At 41.0% G+C, this 20,857-nt stretch overlaps 1 protein-coding gene across 4 annotated transcripts; it reads right to left on the bottom strand.

Moving 5' to 3' along the window:
- Positions 1-8,127: 8,127 nt before the first annotated feature.
- Positions 8,128-18,029, bottom strand: MYCN (MYCN proto-oncogene, bHLH transcription factor). 4 transcript variants are annotated; one of them, XM_089477803.1, is made up of 4 exons: positions 17,734-18,029; positions 15,283-15,588; positions 11,817-12,797; positions 8,128-9,557 (listed from the first exon to the last, which is right to left on the bottom strand). In XM_089477803.1, the coding sequence occupies exons 3-4, from the start codon at positions 12,643-12,645 to the stop codon at positions 8,962-8,964; spliced, it is 1,425 nt and encodes a 474-aa protein (XP_089333929.1). In that variant the 5' UTR covers positions 12,646-12,797; positions 15,283-15,588; positions 17,734-18,029; the 3' UTR covers positions 8,128-8,961. The 4 variants fall into 4 exon arrangements, with proteins under 4 accessions (XP_089333929.1, XP_089333930.1, XP_089333928.1 ...); XM_089477804.1 differs by lacking the exon at positions 15,283-15,588; XM_089477802.1 differs by lacking the exons at positions 15,283-15,588; positions 17,734-18,029 and adding an exon at positions 14,805-14,999.
- Between the last annotated feature and the right edge of the window lie 2,828 nt (positions 18,030-20,857).

Genomic DNA, 20,857 nt, shown 5'->3' with positions numbered 1-20,857 from the left:
AGGTTTGCTTTATGGTCACCATAAGTCAGAAACAATTTGAAGGCAGAGAGCAACAGTAGCAATAACATTACAACATCCTATGATGCAAAACTTGCTAGATTCTGGGAGCTGTAGTCCAAAAAGCTGTTTACTCAAGCCATGCTTTGGTATAATTATACATTGGGAGAGCATGTTGAGTTGTAATCCTGTTATTATCTTGTTTACTTAAGTTGATAATCTTTTAATTTGGTTTTTTTTAGAAAAATGTATACAGTCATCGTATTACTTGTAGCAATAGAAAATACCATTACTGTATATACTCATGTGTAAGTCTAGAAATTTTCGTCCAAAATTTGACTCCAGAAACCTGGATCGACTTATCCACAGGTCAATGAAAGTCCTGTACTTTAACTCTTATAAACAAAAAGGGAACCATCTCCTGGTGAAAAGCAAGAGCATAATCTGTCCTGGAAGCACTGACCCCTGTCTATTCTCTCATCCATCCAGACTTTAGTGTGAACACAAACAGTGATGTCTGCTGAAATTTTGTAAGTTCTTTAGCATTGTTTTTGTTTGCTTCATTCTTTAGATCTTTTGTTACATGCCCATAAATTTTACCTTCGACTTATCTATGGGTCATATCAAAATCCATGATTTTGGCCCCCAAACCTGCCCTCGCCTTATACATGAGGTTGACTTATAGCCAAGTATATACAGTATTGTTCAGGAGTTTGGTTTTTTAAAATTATGTCATGTTCTTCTTATACCTTTGCACAAAGGTTTTGTTTTGCTTTGTTTTAATTTTTGCCATGAATGAGCAAAAGGTAGAGCCTGGTCCAACAGTAGACCTATGGACTGTATCCAAATTTAAGTATGCTTAAAGAAGTTAGAATGGAACCAATGAATTCAATGGGACTTCAATTATGATTAACTTGTCCCATTAATTTCTAAGAATAGCTAAGTCATATATTAGATTTGTAAGGGTGAGAAAGGTGTGGCTCTCCAGATGGTGGTGGACTCCAGAAGAGGAATTGCAACAGATATGGCTTGTAATGCAAGCCTAGGGTCCATCTTTGGTCCCTGATACACCTGTATTCCCATATGAAATTGCTTGGGTTTTCAGATCTTCAGGGGAAGCCCTTTTGTCCTGACATCATGATATAGACACAACTGGCAAAAGAGGGCCTTTTTTTTTTTTTTTTTGCGCCTGCTGCTACGCTGTAGAGCTTCTTTTAAATGGAAGCTTAGGTGATAAATTCCTTATTCCATACAGCTGTTAAACTTTAAGAGCTCTTTGCCTTTACTAGTTCAGGGTTATCTGGAGACTGCAGAGACTTGGGACAATAGTTATAAAGGAACTAGACAAGATACTGAAGTCTTGAGATAAATAATGGAATAATAAAGGTAGGGTTGTCCATGCCGTTGTATTTCCAATTTCTATGTATGGTTGTGAAAGTCAGACAATGAAGAAAGCTGGTCAGAAGAAAATCAATTCGTTTGAAATGTGGTACTGTTTAAAAGTGCTGCTAAAATGACAAATAAATGGGTCCTAGAATAAATCAAGCCTGATCTCTTCCTAGAAACCAAGATGACTGGACTGAGACTGTTGTACTTTGGCCATATCATGAAAACACATGACTTACTAGAAAGGACAATAATGCTTCATAAAATAGAAGGCAACAACAAAAGAGGAAGACTGCATTCTGGATGGATAGACTCCATCAAGCAAGCCATGGTTGACTCTGCAAGACCTGAGCAGGGCTGTTGATGATAGGGTGACTTGGAAGTCTCTCATTTGTAGGGTCACCATACATTCAGGCCAACTTGATGGCAGTTAACAACAACAGCAGCAACAAAGGAAATTATGTGAGTTGTGTATCTTTTCTCAACCCTCCAAGTGATTTACAGAATTAACAAATGATTTGCATTATATGAAAAGTAAGTCATCTGGATTTAGGAAATGGGAGTCTGGTAAGCCTACCTTATTGGTCCAAAAGACAGGGTGTGAGTGTTTCTATTGGTTGATCTTTCTACCAGTCATTAATTTACACACACACACATACACACACATTTTGTATTGTCTGTAATAGGGCATGATGTTTCACCAAACTCAGGAGAGGGAAAGATGGAAACAAAATGAGGACATTCCCTCCCAAATGATACTATGACGTACAATACGAAATTTTCCTTCAATCCCCAAGTTTCTAGCATTGCCAAGAGTGAGACATGGAAAATCGTTCACACCTAGAACTCATATTTTCTGTGTTCATATCCCTTGACACATTTTCCTCCCCCTTTGGATGGCTAAACTCCATTTCTAAATGCCCAACTAAGGTTTTAAGATACTGCTGTACTAGAATTTGAGGAAATTGTTCCGGATGGCCTGATGCCCTCACCATATCATGCAATGATGGGCTACAGAGTACAGGGGACATGTTGGATATCTCAGATACAGTCTTTTTAGACCCTCTAAAGCCAACTTAAAGAAAGCAGACATGGCCTCTTCTTACAAAGGGTTTACAGACAAGGTGTTAAACAGGATATAACTAGAAGAGGAGGAATAAAGGAGGAGGGTATGGGTTGGGGTGACAATAAAGCACTTCTGTTCCTAGGTTGTATAAGAGCAGAAGGCACAGCATGTGATTTCCCTAATCAGTGCAAAATACACATGATGCATGGTGCTATGGGAGAAGAAAGGTTTGGCCATAAATTATCTAGTAATGGTGTGAAGAGAACAACAGCATGACGTGCAACTAGGATATGCCCTGACCCATAAAAGTGTTATGCCACTGTTGTTATCATTGAAACTGATTCTACTAAACTGAATTCAGCTTGAAGATACCATCTACAAGGAAAGGACAGAGTGGGTTTCTTGCTGTTCCTTGGCCTGGATTCAAGGGACTTAATAATGAGCCCAGAGGTTTTTAATGAAACATGACTAGAATTAGAGAAGACAAGGGAGCAAAGGCTTGTGCATTTATTGCCTACTACAGAAGTGGGAATCATGTACCTCTCCCAATGCTGTTGGACTGTAATTCCCATCATCCCTTATCATTGGCTGGACTGGTTAAAGCTGACGAAAGCAGCAATTCGACAACATCTGGAATATTGCATGATTCCCACCCTAGAGGCTTAGTAGAAAGCTTCTTTAGAATGGCTCCTAGAGAAGGCCATTAACAGTAAATCCTACCTAGCATCACTCAAAGGTAATTCTGTGTTCCATGGGGTTTGCGCTGAAGAAAGTGTGCACAATATTACAGTTTAGCAATTCACATCCCTGAAATGGTGGGAAAGAATTGGGAACCGGTTGTTTTCCGCCGTGTAGCCTTTCTCTAATCCCACCTTTGCGGAAAATGCTGATGGAAGGTGGTGTAGCGGTTTTGTTGTAGGGTGCTCTCTCTGTTCCTTTTCTTCAGTTCTTCCCTTTCCAAATGCTTATTTGCAGAATGACATCCTTTAACTATGGAGATTAGTTTTGCTTCTTGTGATGAAACTATATGTATCTTTGGTGCAAACTGGCATAAGACAGCAATTCTAAATCTCCAAGTAAAACCACATTTACAGGTCCCATGCTGGGGTAAAGGCAGGATATAAATTAAATCAATGTATAAAAATAAAATTAAGAAATTCTATGAGAAAAAGCAGAAATGTGGGGATGCAAGTCTAATGGATCTAATGGATCTAACCTAGACCTAAAATAAACTGAAGCTTGGCTAGATTGGTGGCACTGAAGGCCCAGCAAATAAAAAATGAACAAATATCTCTACCATAAACCCACATCTTCTAAGGAAATTCTGTTACTGAAAGATCTGCTACTCACATCTGCTGTCTTGATTGGTGCACCAGAAGAGAAGTACATAATTTCTGACCCACTTCAGTCATCACAACTGCACAATGGATAATGGTTCAGGCTCACACATTCTCCTCTCACTGTACACACTCATTTCCTGACCTTGTTTCCTACTTCATAATGACAGTAGTTAGCTGTTAACATCTGAAGTGGGCAAAAAGTGGCCAATGCAATTCATAATTTACCTCCAAACCAAAACAGGAAATCTAGTTCAGATCATAATTTCCAGGCAAGCTGTAGGTTGCAGTCAATGTCATTTGCCTGGTTTGGTGGTTATGGCAAATTACTGCTGCCGTGATGCAAAGAAATAATGCAGAAATGATCCCTCACTTTAACTGCCATGGGTCAATAGTATGGAATTCTGGGATTTGTAGCTTCTTGTGGCACCAGAGCTCTCTCTGACAGAGAAAGTGAAATATCTCACAAAAGTACAAAACCCAGAATTCCATAGTCTTGACCCATGGAAGTTAATGCACTGTCAAACTACTTTATTTTGGCAGTGTGGGTGCAGCCCAAGTCAATGAATAGATCTCAGAGCTCCTGTCTCTAGGGATGATGACCAGCCATTGACTATAGATCCGAGAGAAATAAACGGTCCAAATGGATGCTTTCACACCTTATTTTTCTTATCTGTTCAAGCTTCATCTTGGAAGTAAATCTGCCTGTGTATCTATTGACCATAACTTCTGGCCAAATTTGTGAGTGTGGTCTTGTTAATATGTCTCCAAATTGTATCAAACTTATGGCGACCCTCGGGTGTTTTCTGGGGCTGAGAGAGTGTGACTCAGTTAAGGTCACTCAATAGGTTTCCATAGCTGAGTGGGGAACTAAACCCTGGTCTCCAGAGTCATAGCCCAAAGCTCAAAACATTGCACCACCTCCTAATTTTTGTACCATTTCATCCTTACAAAGAAGCAGAAAGCTTGTGAAGTTTTGTGCCCTTTTGGTTGGTCCAAACCAATATATTTTCCAACTTTGGCTTTTAGTTCTCGATCACACAGCAGTTAGTGTTTTGATCTATGATCCAAAAAGTCAGGGAAGGATCAGAAGGTATGAAGAGAGGACTGCACATAGGAGACAGAGCCAGGCTCATGTCATCCAAACAGCATCCTGTTAATTTTCTGTTCCTATCCAAATAGAAGGGTTGAAAACAAAGATGTAGTAACTTTTTTTCAAGTGGGTTTTAAATGGGGAGAAATATTATTATTATTATTATTATTATTATTAATTATTATTATTATTATTACAGTTTTTAAAAAAATACAAAAAGCCACATTAAAACTGAATTACATTAAGAGCTATGTTAAAAACATGCATTCTAAATTATTTTTAAAACAACAAAAGTTAAAACAATATAGCGCTTACAGCACTTTTTCAATTCCATAAAGCCTATCTGAATTAAAAAAGTTCTGGCTTCATGATGGAAGGACAGCAAGAAGGGGGCCATTCTAGCCCTCCTATGAAGAGAATTTCAAAGTCTTCCCTGTGGATCTCAAAGTCTGGGCGGGCTCATAGTATTAACTACAATTGATAAACACTACTTCCAAATAATGTCATAGAGTGGGCTATGATGGGAACTCCAGGGGGACTTCTAAAACCCGGGAGCCACAAACAGGAATGTATTAGTAAAAGACTTCCATTCATTCCTAATTTGTATAAAATGAGAGATACTGTATCTCCCTGTCATGAAGCGGTGTGCAGTTTGTGATGTGCCTCCTCGAAAACAGAAGCATGGAACGACAGCTCTATTAATGAGACAGGGCTTGTTTATACACTCAAGATTTCAGCAGCTGTTATCCTAAAACACCTGTCTACACAGTTCCCAAGAACATTTAGCCACAACTTGGCTGATACAAATCAGTTATATCTCTAATCAGTGCTAAATAACTATTGTTTCTTTTTGTAGTTTCAACAAAAAGTAATCGGAGGCCAACATTAAACTACACATTGGTGGTTAGAAATTATCTTCTGCAGTCATTTGAACAGGGGGGGGGGGGGCTTACTCCAAATTTGAAGTTGCAATTTCTGGAGTTAAGAACTGCATCTCCACAATGTTACAGCTGAATGCATGCACTCACCTGATTTTAAATTCTAATTTAGGTCTGGATGCTCTTGATAAGTCCCAGAGAATCAATACATAGCCAAGACATAGGTACATTTCATTAGGTGGATCTGCTCTAGCTAGTCCCAACTATGAGTATGATTTAAGTCTTAGCTTACAAATTTATCCAAATCAAAGCAGCTGATCTTGTCGGAATCAGTACAGCCAAGCATCCAGTTGAGCATTGCTATTAGTTTCCATGGGGTTTATGCAGTGAGGAATATGTCAAGAGGCAAATGGCTGAAATTCAGCTGTCATTGCTAACAGACCACTAAATCAATAAGAATTTGGTTAAGTCAAGACTTACATAAACCCTATTGATTCAACATATCTATCCTAGCAATTGGAGTTAGTCCTATGTCTACAATTTTGGCTACAGTGGATAGGCAGGGCTGCAAGAGTTAACCAATTTGCAACCGCAACTAGGAAATATCCTTGGGACATCTCTATATATGCAAACAAGAGATTTAGAAGCGTTTAAGGTTTGCTATCCCAGCACAGCTAAGTCTGAGAATAGAGCAAGTTAGAAAGTTTACCTGTGATGGGCATTTCTTTGTTGTTCTGTCTGAAACACAGACATCTGAGGAACCATGCGTGCCCAAGAGATTTTGACAGGTTTCCACATAGCTGGCCTAGAGCAGCGTTCCCATACATATGTAGTAGAAAAGGAATCACAGATATAACAGTGGACTTATTGAAATCAATGGGACTTAATATTAGTATCATGACCACTATGAAATTCATTCTTGATATATGTAGAAAGATCTGGTAGCACATTCTGAGATTAACTGAAAGAAGTTGGCAGCATGAGCTTTCCTACACTTAAGTCTACTTCATCAGATACATTTCAGTCCAAATGCATCTAAGGAAGCAGACTGAAGTCTACGAAAGTTCACGCTGCCAACTTTCTTCCACTTAGTCTCAAAGGTGCTACAAGATCTCTGTACATACTGATTCTATGGACTAGCATTGCTGTATCTTTGAATTCTTGATGTATATTAGTTTAAACTAGACTTACCTGACTCTAACATGTATGGCTCATTTGATTTACTCTCATGTTGACATTGTACAAGATGCTAATTGCAGCACTGAGTTTTGGGGCCCTGCTTGTGGTAGCTTTTTCTGGAACTTGTTCATTTCCTAGTTCTCTCAAACAACTTTTTAAGGCACACAGGAGTAAGAAGTTCAGGAGACAAAAGGGGACGACATATTGAGAGCACTGGCCAGTACTTCAATTGAGCCTACTGGAATTCAGTTTAAATTCTGTTGATGTTACTTCAGCATATTTAAGGTGCTTGAACAGTAGGATTTAACCCTCAGTTAACAGACTAGCATAAAGGTTAGTGTGCTGGTGTTGAAAATGTGGGTACAAAGCTATTCTTGGCCACAACCTGGGCAAATTATGATCTCTTCTCCAGGATGATTGTGAGAACAGATGATGAAAAATAAGTAAGTATGGCGCAGTACAGACCGCTGAAAAATGGCAGCCTACCGGCACCTGTTTTTCTTCTGGAGGGAAGTTGCAGCCGCCAAACCACGCGGCTTTCCTCCAGCAAAAAAAGAACCTGTGAAAAGCAGGTTCGTTTAAAGCTGCAGGGGTGGCATAACAAATGCATCACTGGCGCACTTGTTACGTAAGTACAGCGCAGCAACGTGCGAGCGCCACGTAACATGTATATTGGGTGCCACCATTATTATGCCGCCGCCAAGTTGCGGGGTGTGTGGTCGCCGGTCTGGACCACGCCCTAAAATCCCCTATTAAAAATCGTTTTGAATATCTTTCTAAAAGTCAGGTTCCCAGCTGACAGAAATCTATGTGACTCCATGACAACCCTACCATAAGGTATTCTGGGCAAAATTTGTTCAAAGGGTTTGCTAGTGCCTTCCTCTGAGGCTGAGAGAGTGTGACTTACCCAAGGTTGCTGTAGGTTTCCAAATTGAGCAGAAATATGAACCCTGATCTGCGACTCCTAGTCCAACAAACAACTCTACCAGGCTGGCTACTTTACATTATTATTGCAAGTATTATTTTCTACTGATAAAATAACCTAGAAAAGGAAAATGTGTAGTATAGCAGTGTAAAGAGTAAATACCACATCATTTAATTGCTATTTATTTTCATAAACATGAGGTATTTCAAAGTGCTATAAAGATGCAGCACTAAATGTACATCATTGGAAGAAATTAAACACAGAACTTTGCCATTACCCAGTTCTATGCAACAAACATTAACAAATACATTAACTGGAAGAAACAGGCTAGGAAAAAAAGGCATATATAGTAAATTTCTTTACAAAAGTTTTCTTAGTTCAAAAAAGTGATAAAGTAATATCTACTCAAAACTTTCCACAACCATTTTCATACGAAAATATAAGTATCAAATTTAGTTATGTATCAGCATCATACTAAAGTATACAGGCAGTGTAAGAATTAGTACAGTACATAACAGAGATTAACAATATATTTGTATACAAAAACATGCTCCTCAAACATTGAGGTATTACAGTACTTAGGTATGAACTTCCAGTCTAATATTGGTAGCAAAAGTCACCTCTCATAACCCAAGACATGTACAAAAGGCAAATGTGTATATGGTATTTACAGAGGTGTTCCCCAACAACAAGGGTACAAAATGCTTTTGCCCCATAACACCTGGCAGAACGTAAGCACCATTAAAAAGGAATGAATGTTTCCAGACTCAACTGGATGTCATAAGCAGGTCCAAATGCTCACAACATTTAAAGAACATATACAGTTCTAAGAGGAAATACAAAGGCATTCCATTACAGTTTGGCAGTCTCTTCAACTCCACAGAAAAGAACATCCATCCGCTCTCCATTCAGATTAACAGTGTTTGTTTCTGGGTTGGGTTTTGTTTTTTGTCATCTATATCAGAGACTGGATTGAAAGTAAAACCAACATTCTTAACGTCAAAAACATAACTCTCTTTAAGGAATCAAAAATGTGCAAAGTGGCAGTGGCTGTCCAGATCAGACAATGACAAAAAAGGTAAGTTTTTTGCTTGTTTAAATTAACAAGTTTGCATGTGTTCTAATTTTTTTATCAACTGCTGTTGTCTGACTTGCAACTTTTCCTTTTCCAGCAGTAGCTTGTGCTCCTCAGCCTGTAGGGAATGGACATAGTCGGTGGCCTTTTTCAAGATGACAACTTTTGCTGCTTTTTCATTTTTAACCAGTTCTGGCACGTGGTCCCTTAACGTAAGGAAACTTGACCTCAAATCATTGCGCCGTTGACGTTCCAGGATGTTGTGGTTACGCCGACGCTCACTGTCTTCGGAATCAGAGTTTCGAGGACTCGAGCTCTTCGGTTTTGGCTGGGGCGTTGGTTTCACTGGACGGGGCGCTTCATTTTTTACCTTTTTCTGGGGTGGCACATCTTCGTTTTCGATATATGGCGATGGCGCGGCGTAGTTATGCTGCTGATGAATAGGGGCACCACGCTTTAGGATGACTTCATTTGGCTGAGTTCTGACAGAGGCAAAGGTGGTGGCATTTTTAGGGCGCACTGCAATAGTTAGGGTGCTAATGGCTTTGTAGGAGGAGGAGCGCCTCTTTTCCACGGTCACAACGTCAATTTCTTCTTCATCGTCCTCTTCTTCATCTTCATCTTTTATACACATAGGAAGAAAAAAACACCCGATATTAGAACCTTAGAGAAATGTGGCAGAAAGCTCTCAAGCATTTAGCATTAATTAGCATATATATGCGCTAAATAAAAGCAATTCCCAGGGCAAATGCCAATTTATAAATATTGAAGCTCTTAAAATATGCAGCGCAGGCAAGAAAGTTTAAAGGGAGGGAGAGTTAAAAAAACACCATCAAAAAACCAAATATGTCTTTCCAGGTCTAATGACTCTATATCATTAGGTCTTTAACAAATATGATATGTAACCAAAGCACAAGGACAGTGCAAAGCATGGGACTGCACACTATTTAGTAAAAGGAATAAATAAAACTGCCACACAAAATGATTCCAGGAAGAAGAAAAGGATCTTGGAAAGCAATCGCCTAATTTGTATTTTAAGCAACTGTTCTGTGCTCAAAACTGCCTGGACAAAACAAACAGGACCACAATGCACACCAAACAGTGTGTGTGCATGTGCAAGCGGGCACACACACAGAGAGACATAACAAGAACACAGCTTGTTTGACTGAAAAAGGACTGGAAAGCCAAACAATTGTTGGATTTGTTCTAACAAAGAAAAAAAATGCAAAAAAGCTGTTCCAGTTGGTAGGTCCCTTTAAGCCAAAGTTTTGGTCTACTGCCAAGAAGACAGCTGTTGGGAGGAAGTACTCCCTCACTCAAAGCTGTCAAGAGGCAGACACTAAGGGAGCATGAATCTTTTAAACAGGAGGGTCAATGGTCAACATGTATATTACGGTGGTGATCCTATGGCTCCTCTCATTTAGATTTTACTATCACAGTGGATACCACCTTGCAAACAAATAAATATTTCACTATAAAGTTGGCATTCGATGTATTGTTTCAGCAAACCCCCAAGTGCCAAAACAAAAAAGTCTGCCAGCCAACCACTGTATGGCCGGGAAAATGTTCATTTTGAGACACTGTGCAAAATGCAAAATCGATCTGCCACAGCAAGGAAAGCAAAGAAATAATTCTTATTGAAATAGTCTGGAACAAGACATCGTCTTGCCATTTTGGAAAAAAAAAGGAATCTTTTACAGCAGCAGAAAAGACGACACGGAATAAAAGCACACCGCCATGGGCGAGGAGAATGGTGTGGTTTGCTTTTCAAGAAATGCTTCTCTCCTTCATCCATCATCAACCCTGAGATCTTTTGTAAGGTATGAAAAGCCACACAATTGTCTGGCAGCCACCAAAGGAAACTTTGGATTGTGCGGCTGAGCTAAGAGAAGCAAGAACACTGCCATCTACTGATCAGTGTTTGTAGTGGTTTTAAGTAGGAAGCAATAAAGCCCACCTACACAATTTAGTTTTTATTTTACTAATCTTGGCAAAGACACAAGGCTCTACAAGTATTTTCTGCTGGTGAATCAAATACTGTAGGGGATAGCTCCATCCATCTTGTATGTACAAAGCTCCTAGTATCTACAACACAAGTTTCACAGTACCAGAACTTCACATGCACAACTATAAGACGAGAGACTGTGGAACATAATCATTTCTTTTCCTCATCTGTCCCATCCCACCTTTAAATCAGATGTCTTAAATATCTCTCCCTCTGACTTTGCTGTTCTCAACTGCTCCCTTCCTTCAGATTGTGGCCACTAGCATACATTCAGTTGTGTGTGTGTGTGTATGCATGTGTGTGTGTGTATACATACATACACACGCATACACACACAGCCACCCCACACACACACATTTAAATGTGCTGTCAATCACAAATATTGATGTCTAATTTTTGCACAATGTTGAAGTACACAGTAGCTTAGGGAAAAAAAGAGAGAAAAGTCTCAATTGACTTGGGAGAAGGAAGGAAAGAACAGAAAGTCATCCAAATAAAGAGAAAATGAGAAGGAAGGTATTGGATCATCACACCGTACCACCAATAAGTGAGATTTTGCAGTTCTGCCACTAATCTTCTCTTTACTGCCATTCTCGGTAGGAAGATGTATGCAATGTAATGAGTTCCTGGCCAAGTTATTTTCTAGACTATAACTCCCAGAATCCTCCCCCAGCCAGCATGGCCAATCACAAAGGATCTTTCCTCCCCAGAGCTATTCTATTTGGGAGGGGATTCTGGGAGTTGTAGTCTAGAAAATAATAATAATTGAATTCAGCTGAGCAAGCCACCCATGAGACTTTGGCTCCCGGTGATGGGGATGTGGCTGATGGTTAGGTGGCCTGCCCATACATAACAAAGGGCGAGCAGATATTTACCAGAATCACTGAGCGTATCATCCCCTGAACTGTTGTTGTGGCTGGCCCGGCTGTCACTAGCAGCCCCTGGGTGGCTGTTTCTTTGGGCAGGAGCGGCTGCTGCCACCCCTTGAGCCAGGGCTCCGGTGCCCCCAGTGCCAGGGCTCACAGAGGAGGCTGGAGCTGTGATGGTGGGGGGTTCCCTCTTGTTCATTGGGAAGGGGAAGACCACAGCTGGATCCACACACTCCGAGACAGAGTTGTTGAGCTCTGCTTGGCCACTGCCATTGTTTCCTGTGGCGCTGGGGGTGGCGGAGGTGGCGGTGGTGCCCACTGTCAGGGTGGCAGAGCCAGCTGCTGCTGCAGCCGGTGCCCCGACAGTGCCCTGTCCTTTTTTCCCCTGCAGCTTCTCATTCATGGCCCTTTCCAGCTTCTCGCTGGCAGAGCTGCCACTCCACATGCAGTCCTGGATGATGATGGCATTGAGGTTGTTGGCACTGCTGCTGCTTTCCCCCAAGCCGATCTCAAAGGAGTCCCCGCCATCGGTGCTGCCCCAAAGGTCAGCCTCTGCGGGCAGGAGCAGCAATTCGGATGCCCAGTCCAAGGGGTCACTGGTTCGGAAGCCCCCCAGGCCTCCAGCTGCCCCCCATGACCCTGGGGGGTTTTCTTGCAGACCTGCTGGGCTGGGAGACAGGGGAGGCGTTGGCAGGAGCTCAAACTTTTTCCAGATGTCTTCCCCTGGCGGTGCCGAGTCTGGACCGCACAGATAAAAATCATCTTCGTCCGGGTAGAAGCAAGGCTGCAGCGAGTCAAATTCGAGATCGGGGTTTTTACTGACCATCCCTGGCATCTCTGTAGTTCTCCTTCTTATTTTAAAATAACAACAATAATATAAAATACTCCTGCTTCTTCAATTGGAAACCTTTCGCTCGGAGATGACAACCCAAAGGGAAAGGCGGTGTTTTAGGGGTCCAAGGGAACACTCTTCCTTCTCAGCAGGATCTGAAAGCAGGAGCAAGGAAAAGGCAAAATTAAAGACCGGAATAGGGAAACATAGCAAGAATGTCCACATTTACCCATGCTAGAAAACAAGAAAAGGCATGATTTAAGTCCCCAAAGAAAAAGCCCCAAATGACATTTCCCCAGTTTTTACCTTTTGTGGTCCAAAACTGCAGGAAAACGGGATTCCCAAAACCTCTTGGGATTACATGAATGGAAGTGGCTTGCATTCAGGTCTTTGCATTGCCACTTTCTCAAATGTGCTCAATTGAAAAGGAATATATATATATATGTGTAGATATATCAATGTCCTGATGCTGGAGGAAAAGGGAGCCATCCAGCCATCATTCCCAAAGGGGGAAGGAAATCAAAAGCATCAATAATAATAATAATAATAATAATAATAGAGGAAGAAGCCCTTTGGCTCTTGCAAGCCCCCAAGTCAGAGGAAGTTTCTTCCCTCCTTTTGTCATCTGCAAGCTGTGCAAGAGAGAAGGAAAAGGAGGAGGAGGAGGAGGAGGGATGGTTTGGGAGGAAAAAAAAGAAAGGAAAGAAAGAGGGAGGTGCTTTGGGTTTTCCTCCTTTGCAAATTGCCCTCCTGCTGCCATTCACTCCCCAGATCGCTTCCAGAAACCCACACGAAGCCAGAGAGAGTAGGAGAAAGAAAAGAGGGGAAGGAAAAGGGGGAGTGAAAGACAGCAAGGAAGGAGGAAATGGCCCCAAGCACAACATTATGCAATCCCATGCAATTCTCTCTCTCTCACACACACAAGCCTCCACGCCCACCACCCAGAGCCTCAAACCTCTGGTCACCAGGCAGGGCAAGGTTTCATTCATTTTTGGCCACAGATCCAGAGATGCACAGCAGGGATACACACACACATTATATATGACCACAGATCCCTGTTGTGCATCTCTGGATGTGTGGCCATATATTTATTATATATATGTATATACATCTCCCTCCCTGTTGTGCATCTGTGGATCTGGCCACACACACACACATATATATATCCCTCTCCGTTGTGCATCTCTGGATCTGTGGCCATATATAATAAATATTATATATATGTATATGTATCTATATCTCCCTCCCTGTTGTGCATCTCTAGATCTGTTGCCATATTTTATATACATATGTGTGTGTGTGTGTGTATATATATTTCTCCCCGTTGTGCATGTCTGGATCTGTTGCCACATTACATATATATGTATCTATATCTATATCTCCCTTCCTGTTGTGCATCTCTGGATCTGTGACCATATATAATATATATGTATATATACTCCCCCATGCTTTTAGTGCATCTCTGGATCTGTGACCATATTATACACACACACACACACACTAATAAAGAAAATGCCAAGGAAAAAGGGGAGAGGGAGGGTTTCTGCATTGCAGCTCCCCACTAAAGCCAAATCGAGACTCATTCACTAAGAGAGGATATCCCACACACACACCCGCCACGCCTTCCAAGATCCAAACCGGTTTCACTCCGGATTCAGAGAAAAATAATAATAATAATAATAATAATAATAATAATATAAAATAAAAAGGATGAAAGGCTATGGGAAGGAAAAAGGAAGGCTTGCATTGCACTCCTTGCATTGCCTGAAACACAGCTGGGGAGGGGAGGTTTCTTTGGAAGAGAAAGACCCACACACACACAACTACACACAGCCACAGCTGATTGGGGATCCCCCCCCCCCCTTAAAAATATATCTTATTCCTTGTTGATTCAGGCATGCAAGGAGAGAGAGATCCGAGAAACCACACACAGACATACAACAACAAAAAACCCCTTATGCATCCATTTCAAGCTTTTTGTGCAAGTTGCAATGCTAAAAGCAACACCACCACCACAAACACACCCACCCACACCAGAGGCAAAAACCCAGCACAACATTGCCTCCAGACTTGCAGCTTTGCATCCCCCTCCCAAAAGATCTTGAATTGCCTCCCTTCCCCAGCTCTTTTCTTTTTGCATCTCTTGCATCTGCTTTCCTTACCTCCTCAGTTGCAAATCAAATCAAAAAGAGAGATCCTTTTTTTGGGGGGGTGGGGGTGTGTGGAAAAGATAGAGAAAGGATGAATGGAGAGGTATTCCTAGGCTGGCTGGGCTGCTTCTCCAAGCCCCTCCAGCCCTGGCTTTTTTTTGCAGACAGATGGCTGTCAGGGAAGGAAAGAGCTTGCAAGCCTGGCTGGCTTATTATGAACAGCCCAGAAAGGGAGGCAAGAAGGAGCCTGACACACCCGGGGGGGGGGGGAGAGGAGAGGAAGCCCTGGCCACGCCCCTCATTTGCATAAAAGGGGGAGGGGCTCGGGATTTGGCGCCAAAAATCAACCCCCCCCCCCCAATACAGACACACATTTATATGGATTGCATTTGCATTTCTTTCATTCATTCTTTTGCAAACAGAGGTTCTTGCAAAGGCAATGCAAAAGCTACTGAGATGCTTTGTATTGCTCTTCCTTGCATGGCTTTACTTTCTTTTTTTATGGCCACCAATGGTCCTCCATTCCAGCCTCCTGTCCGGGAAGGATTGCAAAACGTCCTCCATTTTGTGCAGGATTAAGAAGCATAGCTTGGTGCCTTTCAGCTTTTATTGGGTCATGTCCTCCTTCATCTGGTGCAGATCCTCCTTTTGTAGGACGCGTCCTCCATTTCAGCCTTCAGTCCAGAAGGGAGTTGCAAAAGGCTGCTGGTTGCATTTCCAATTTGGACCCTTTGCAAGGAGCGGGGAGGGGGATCAGATGTCTTTAAGGAGGAAAAGGCACTGGAAAATGGAGGACCTGCCAGGAAAAATAAGAGGACAGGACCCAATCAAAGGGGAAAAGACTCCTAGAAATGTGAATCAGTCCTGCTCAAAAGAAGGGAGCACATTGTGGGATTCCTCCTGGGCAGAAGGCTGGGATGGCGGACACGTCCTGGAAAAGGAGGACATAATATCACCCTCTTCCAGTTAGCTTTTTTACTCCGTCCTACATTTTCCGGACATGCCCTCCATTCCAACCTTCTGCCCAGGAGGAAGTCCAAAAGGTCCCCCTATTTGGAGCAGGCCTAACAAAGATGAATTTATATTAAATATATTTAAATATATTAAATATAATATTAAATATATTAAGATAATTGATATAATAAATTAATATTAAATGGTTTGGGGTTTTTTAATCTAGTCATGTCCTCCTTGGTTCAGAGGCTGAGAGAGTGTGACTCTCCCAAAGTCACCCAATGATTGCCAATCTGGTGACTTTCACACCAAAATGGGTACTTTTCAGAGCCTTTGGTGTGATTTTGGTGATTGGTTTTAATGGTACAGTAATTTTGAGAGTTGAAATAAGTATTTGGTGAGATATGGGGAGGATTTGGTGAGTTTTGGCCAAACGTTTGGGGAATTATCTTTGAGGCTTGTTGGCAACACTCCCTGTAATAATGAGTCCCATCCCCTGATCTGCATTGATTCTGGAGTAAACCCCAAAGGACATAATAATAATAATAATAATAATAATTATTATTATTATTATTATTATTATTCTCCCACAGGATCGAGGCGGCTTACAATAACAAAGTACAATATAAAATGCAACATACTGTATATTAAAATATATTATATGGGGGGCTCTTGCTGGATTGCATGCAAACATGAATGGACACCCTCCTTCCTTCCTTCTTTCCTTGCATCATTTTGTCCTCCTCTAAATAAATGTTCAAATAACATCTCCAATCCCACAGCTTTTATATATATTTATTGGCATATTTATAGTGTTTTAACTTGGACTGTTTTAGATTTGTAAGCCGCCTTGACTCCCTATACTGGGAAGAAGGCAGGACATAAATAAACATAATATTAATATTAATAATAATAATTTTATTTAAGGAAGGAGCAGATGGTGGGATTTATTTTTATATTGTATGGATTTTATCATCGCTGTAAGCTGCCTTGATCTTATTGGAGAGGCAGGATCGAAATAAAATTTTATATTATTATTATTATTGCTTTTATGGTGAGAGGGACATAAATATGGCTAACATGTTGGGAATGTTTCCCTAACAATGGGACCAAAAATACATGGTGCAGGATAGAAATAAATTATTATTATTATTATTATTATTGCTTTTATGGGGCCATCCCCCAAAAATATATGGTGCAGGATAGAAATAAAATTGTATTATTATTATTAATTATTATCATTGCTTTTATGGGGCCAGCCCCCCCAAAAATACATAGTGCAAGCTTTCGGACCTCCACCATTTTCTTCCTCCATCCTGAAGAAGAAGCCAGTGGAGCTCTGAAAGCTTGCAAAATACATTTTTAAAACATGCATAAAATACAGATCTCCCATTATCCCCTGTTTGGTGGCTTGGGGAAACTTCTTGTATTTGGAGACAAGGCTCGGTTTTCTAAATGAAGGCATAAAAAAAGGTAAACGTCCAGATCTGTGTTGTATTGGTTAAAATGCTGGACTAGGACTCTGGGTTCGAATTCTGACTTGGCCAATGGAACTCCACTGGTTGGCATTGGGCCAGTCACACTCTCTCAGGTTCAGGAGGATGGCCATGGCAAACCCCCTCTGAACAAATCTTGCCAAGAAAAGGGTCGTCTTATGGTTGCCATAAGCCAGAAATGACTGTGTTCCAAGACACACAACAATAAAAGGGATGGCTTTTGCAGAAGAGGAAATCATCCTTGTATTTGCAAGGCTTTCTTGCATGGATTTGCAAGGCTTTGTTGCATTAATGAACCTGGGAACTAGCATTGGCCTTAATGCAGACATGGCTGCAGGGGGAGAAGGCCTGGGATGCAAAGCATCAAGCAGAAAACAAATCCTTTGCAGACATCCTTCTCTCAACCCCCCACTATGGACACAAATATATATATATATATATATATATATATATACATACATACATACATACATACATACATACACACATACATTTTCTACTTTGGTTTGCTCTGCAAAAGGCGACACCTTGCGGATCTGTCTGCAATTGGGATTTTCAACAACTTTCTAGGGAAAGGCTTCCCCAGAAAGAGATGGGTGAAAATGGACCAGCCTGAGTTATAGTCTTCCCCTTTCTTGATCTTAGTATTTCCAAATGCATCTGCACTTCAGAATTAACCCAGTTTGACACCACTTTCACTGCCATGGCTCAAGGCTATGGGATTCTGGGATTTGTAGTTATTGTTATGGCACCAATCCAAGAGAGCGGCGGCAGGATCACTGGCACTTTGGCCCAATTCTAGCAGCAGTGTTTTGCAGGATTCATAGGTCCATAATACACTGCAGAAATAATCCACTTTGAGACTGCTTTAACTGCCCTGGTTCAGTGCTAGGAAATCCTGAGAATTGTAGTTTATTGTGACACCAGAGCTCTCTGATAGAGAAGGCTAAAGGTCTCACTAAACCAGAGTTTCCAGATGTCCCTGGCATTGAGCCAGGGCAGTTAAAGCGGTCTCAAACTGGATTATTTCTACAGTGTGTTTTGGATCACTGTTTTCTGGGGGGTTCCCAGGTACAGCCCAGTTTAAGAGTGCATTAAAGTGGGAAGCGAATATATATATATATATATATATATATATATATATATATATATATGACTGAGGCTACAGAGAGCTTTGGTGCCACAGCAAACTACAGTTTCCAGAATTCCATACCACTGAACAATAGCAGTTAAAGCAGCGTCAAACTGGATTATATCTGCAGTGCGGATGCAGCCTATAGCAGCATTATCACCCATTAACTATCACCCTGGACTTTTATTGATAGGCATTTATTCTAAAGCAAATAGAATCCGAAATATAAAAATGTGGTTGCTTTCCTCATTACTGCTGCATGAATTGAAATCGCTAATAGTTGGAAAACTGGAAACGATTCTTTAGAAGCCTTGTGGAAGAAGGTAGACAATTTGTCAGATAACCTGAAAGTAAATAAGGGATTAATGAGTATTGATACTTTAGTTGTCATTATTATTATTATTATTATTATTATTTTATGTCCTGCCTTCCTCCCAACATGGGGACTAACGGCAAATGAACAGCAAATTCAAAGCAATACAATTTAAAAACACTTCAACATTAAAATGTATAAATTTTAAATTTAAAAAACAACCAGACAATCTTAAAAGGTAAAACAGTTATGAATTAAAATGTAATGTTAAAAATGCAGAACCTAACATTTATATCGCATAGCATTTAAATCCCAGTCCGTTTAAAAATGACTTCAATTTATTGAATTTGTGAGTGCAGCGTTGCAAATTGTGAAAGTACAGTCCCCAGAAATCCATAGCGTTGAGCCATGGCAGTGAAAGTGGTGCCAGACTGGATTGTTTCTACAGTGCGGATGCAGCCCTCATTGATAAATACTGTACCAGCTTCTCCAAAGCAATTCTCAAAAGGGGAGGAGACACACACACAAAAAATGTAATGAATCTAGATGTCTCTATTAGACAAGTCACAGCAGAGCAAAGTTAGGAAGGCCACATAGCAGGATTAAACATTTCCAGTGACAAATGTCTTTTTTTAAAAAAAAAGGCCTGCCTGCAGCTACAGTCCTATAAACACTTTCCTACTTTATAGAAAACCAGGGATATACGTCTGCGCTGACACGTAGAGGATTTCGGTCTGCAAAGTATAATTGCAAGGAGCTGTTTAAGCACTGTTTACCTAGAATTGCAAGGAGAAACTGGCTCCAGAGCTTAGTGGGAGGAGGAGGGATGGCATTCGATAAAGTATATTTAACAGTAGATTAAGGGATGCAGGTGTTGCCCATGCTTCTCGGTGCATTATGTTCAGGAGCAGACAGGTATACCTGTCTACTGCCCATAAGGAAAGACATATATTCCTAGGCATTTACTTGAACAGAAGATTGGAAAGAGGAGAGATAAATTCCTACGCCATCTGAATGAATCAGATAAAGCAATTCAGCTAGCTTTTTATTCAAAGAACGAGGTAAGGTCAGGGTGGCCAGATTTCATAGCCACCAAGAAGGACAAAGCACCGTAAAATGTAAGATGTACAAGACAAATGGAGGACCTGACCTAATACTTGCTCAAAACAATATAAATCTGTGCTTCTTGGTCAGGCTCAAAAAGGAGGACATTTTGAAATTCCTCCTAAACTGAAGCTTGAAATGAAGGGCATGTCCTGGAAAAGGAGGACATCTGGTCATCCTGGGTGAGGTACTTCTTGCATGTGTGGCTTCAAGTTCCCTGTTGACTTATGGCAACCCTCCGAATTTAATAGGGTTTTCTTGAATAAGGAATCCTCACCGGTGGTTTTGCTAGTTCCATCTTCTGAAATGTAGCCGACAGCATTTGATATTCGTTGGTGGTCTCCCATCCAAGTATTAATCATGGCTGAACCTGCTTAGCTTCCAAGATGAGATGGTGGTTGTTTGGAGTTGTTGTGTGCCTTCAAGTCATTTCTGACGTATAGCGACCCTACACCAAACCTACCACGGGGTTTTCTGGGCAAGTTTCTTCAGAGGGGCTTGCCATTGCCATCCTGTGAGGTTGAGAGAATGTGACTTGCCTAAGGTCACCCAGTGGGTTTACATGGCTGAGTCAGGATTCAAATCCTGGTTTCCAAAACTGTAGTTCAACACTCAAACCACTACACCACACTGGCTCCTAATGTCTGCAAAAAAATGTGCTGCATGTTCTAGAAACCTCTTTCAAAATCCATCCAGGGATGATTTTTTTCTTTCTTTCACTAATCTCCACTTTTCTAATGATTTCAGTTTTGGTGGCTAAACTATACCTTTTTTAAAAAGGCAGGCTTATATGCATTGATCTTTTCTCTCTGTTTTGCTGGTAATGCATGGATTCTGGAGGCAGCTGCTGTTTACCTTGCCTGTTGCGGAGCAAGCAAAAGTAGCTACAGACGATTTGGCTAGAGTGGAATCCTGCTTTCTCCCACCTCAAGCTTTGTTTATTTTATTTTATTTTTTGCAGACATGCTGCTGCTACTTCACAAGCAAAAGTCTTTCTCCAGCCCTCTTCCATTTCCTTAGTCCTTGATACTACTAGAAAAAAAAATTATTAAAAAATTCCAGTTAG

The sequence above is a fragment of the Sceloporus occidentalis genome, unplaced genomic scaffold, assembly GCF_023333645.1.
Source record: "Sceloporus occidentalis isolate IW3139 unplaced genomic scaffold, rSceOcc1.0.p SCAF_12, whole genome shotgun sequence".
Taxonomy (NCBI): Eukaryota; Metazoa; Chordata; class Lepidosauria; order Squamata; family Phrynosomatidae; genus Sceloporus; species Sceloporus occidentalis.
Note: the sequence above shows the minus strand (reverse complement) of the source record. Positions and strands in the feature narration are given on the sequence as shown.

Bases quoted from the DNA above. Each gene is read 5' to 3' on its own strand.
- MYCN (XM_089477803.1), bottom strand. From the start codon at position 12,645: ATGCCAGGGATGGTCAGTAAAAACCCCGATCTCGAATTTGACTCGCTG. The intron at 9,558-11,816 runs GTAAATATCTGC...TGTGTATAAAAG, and splicing joins TGATACGCTCAGTGATTCTG to ATGAAGATGAAGAAGAGGAC.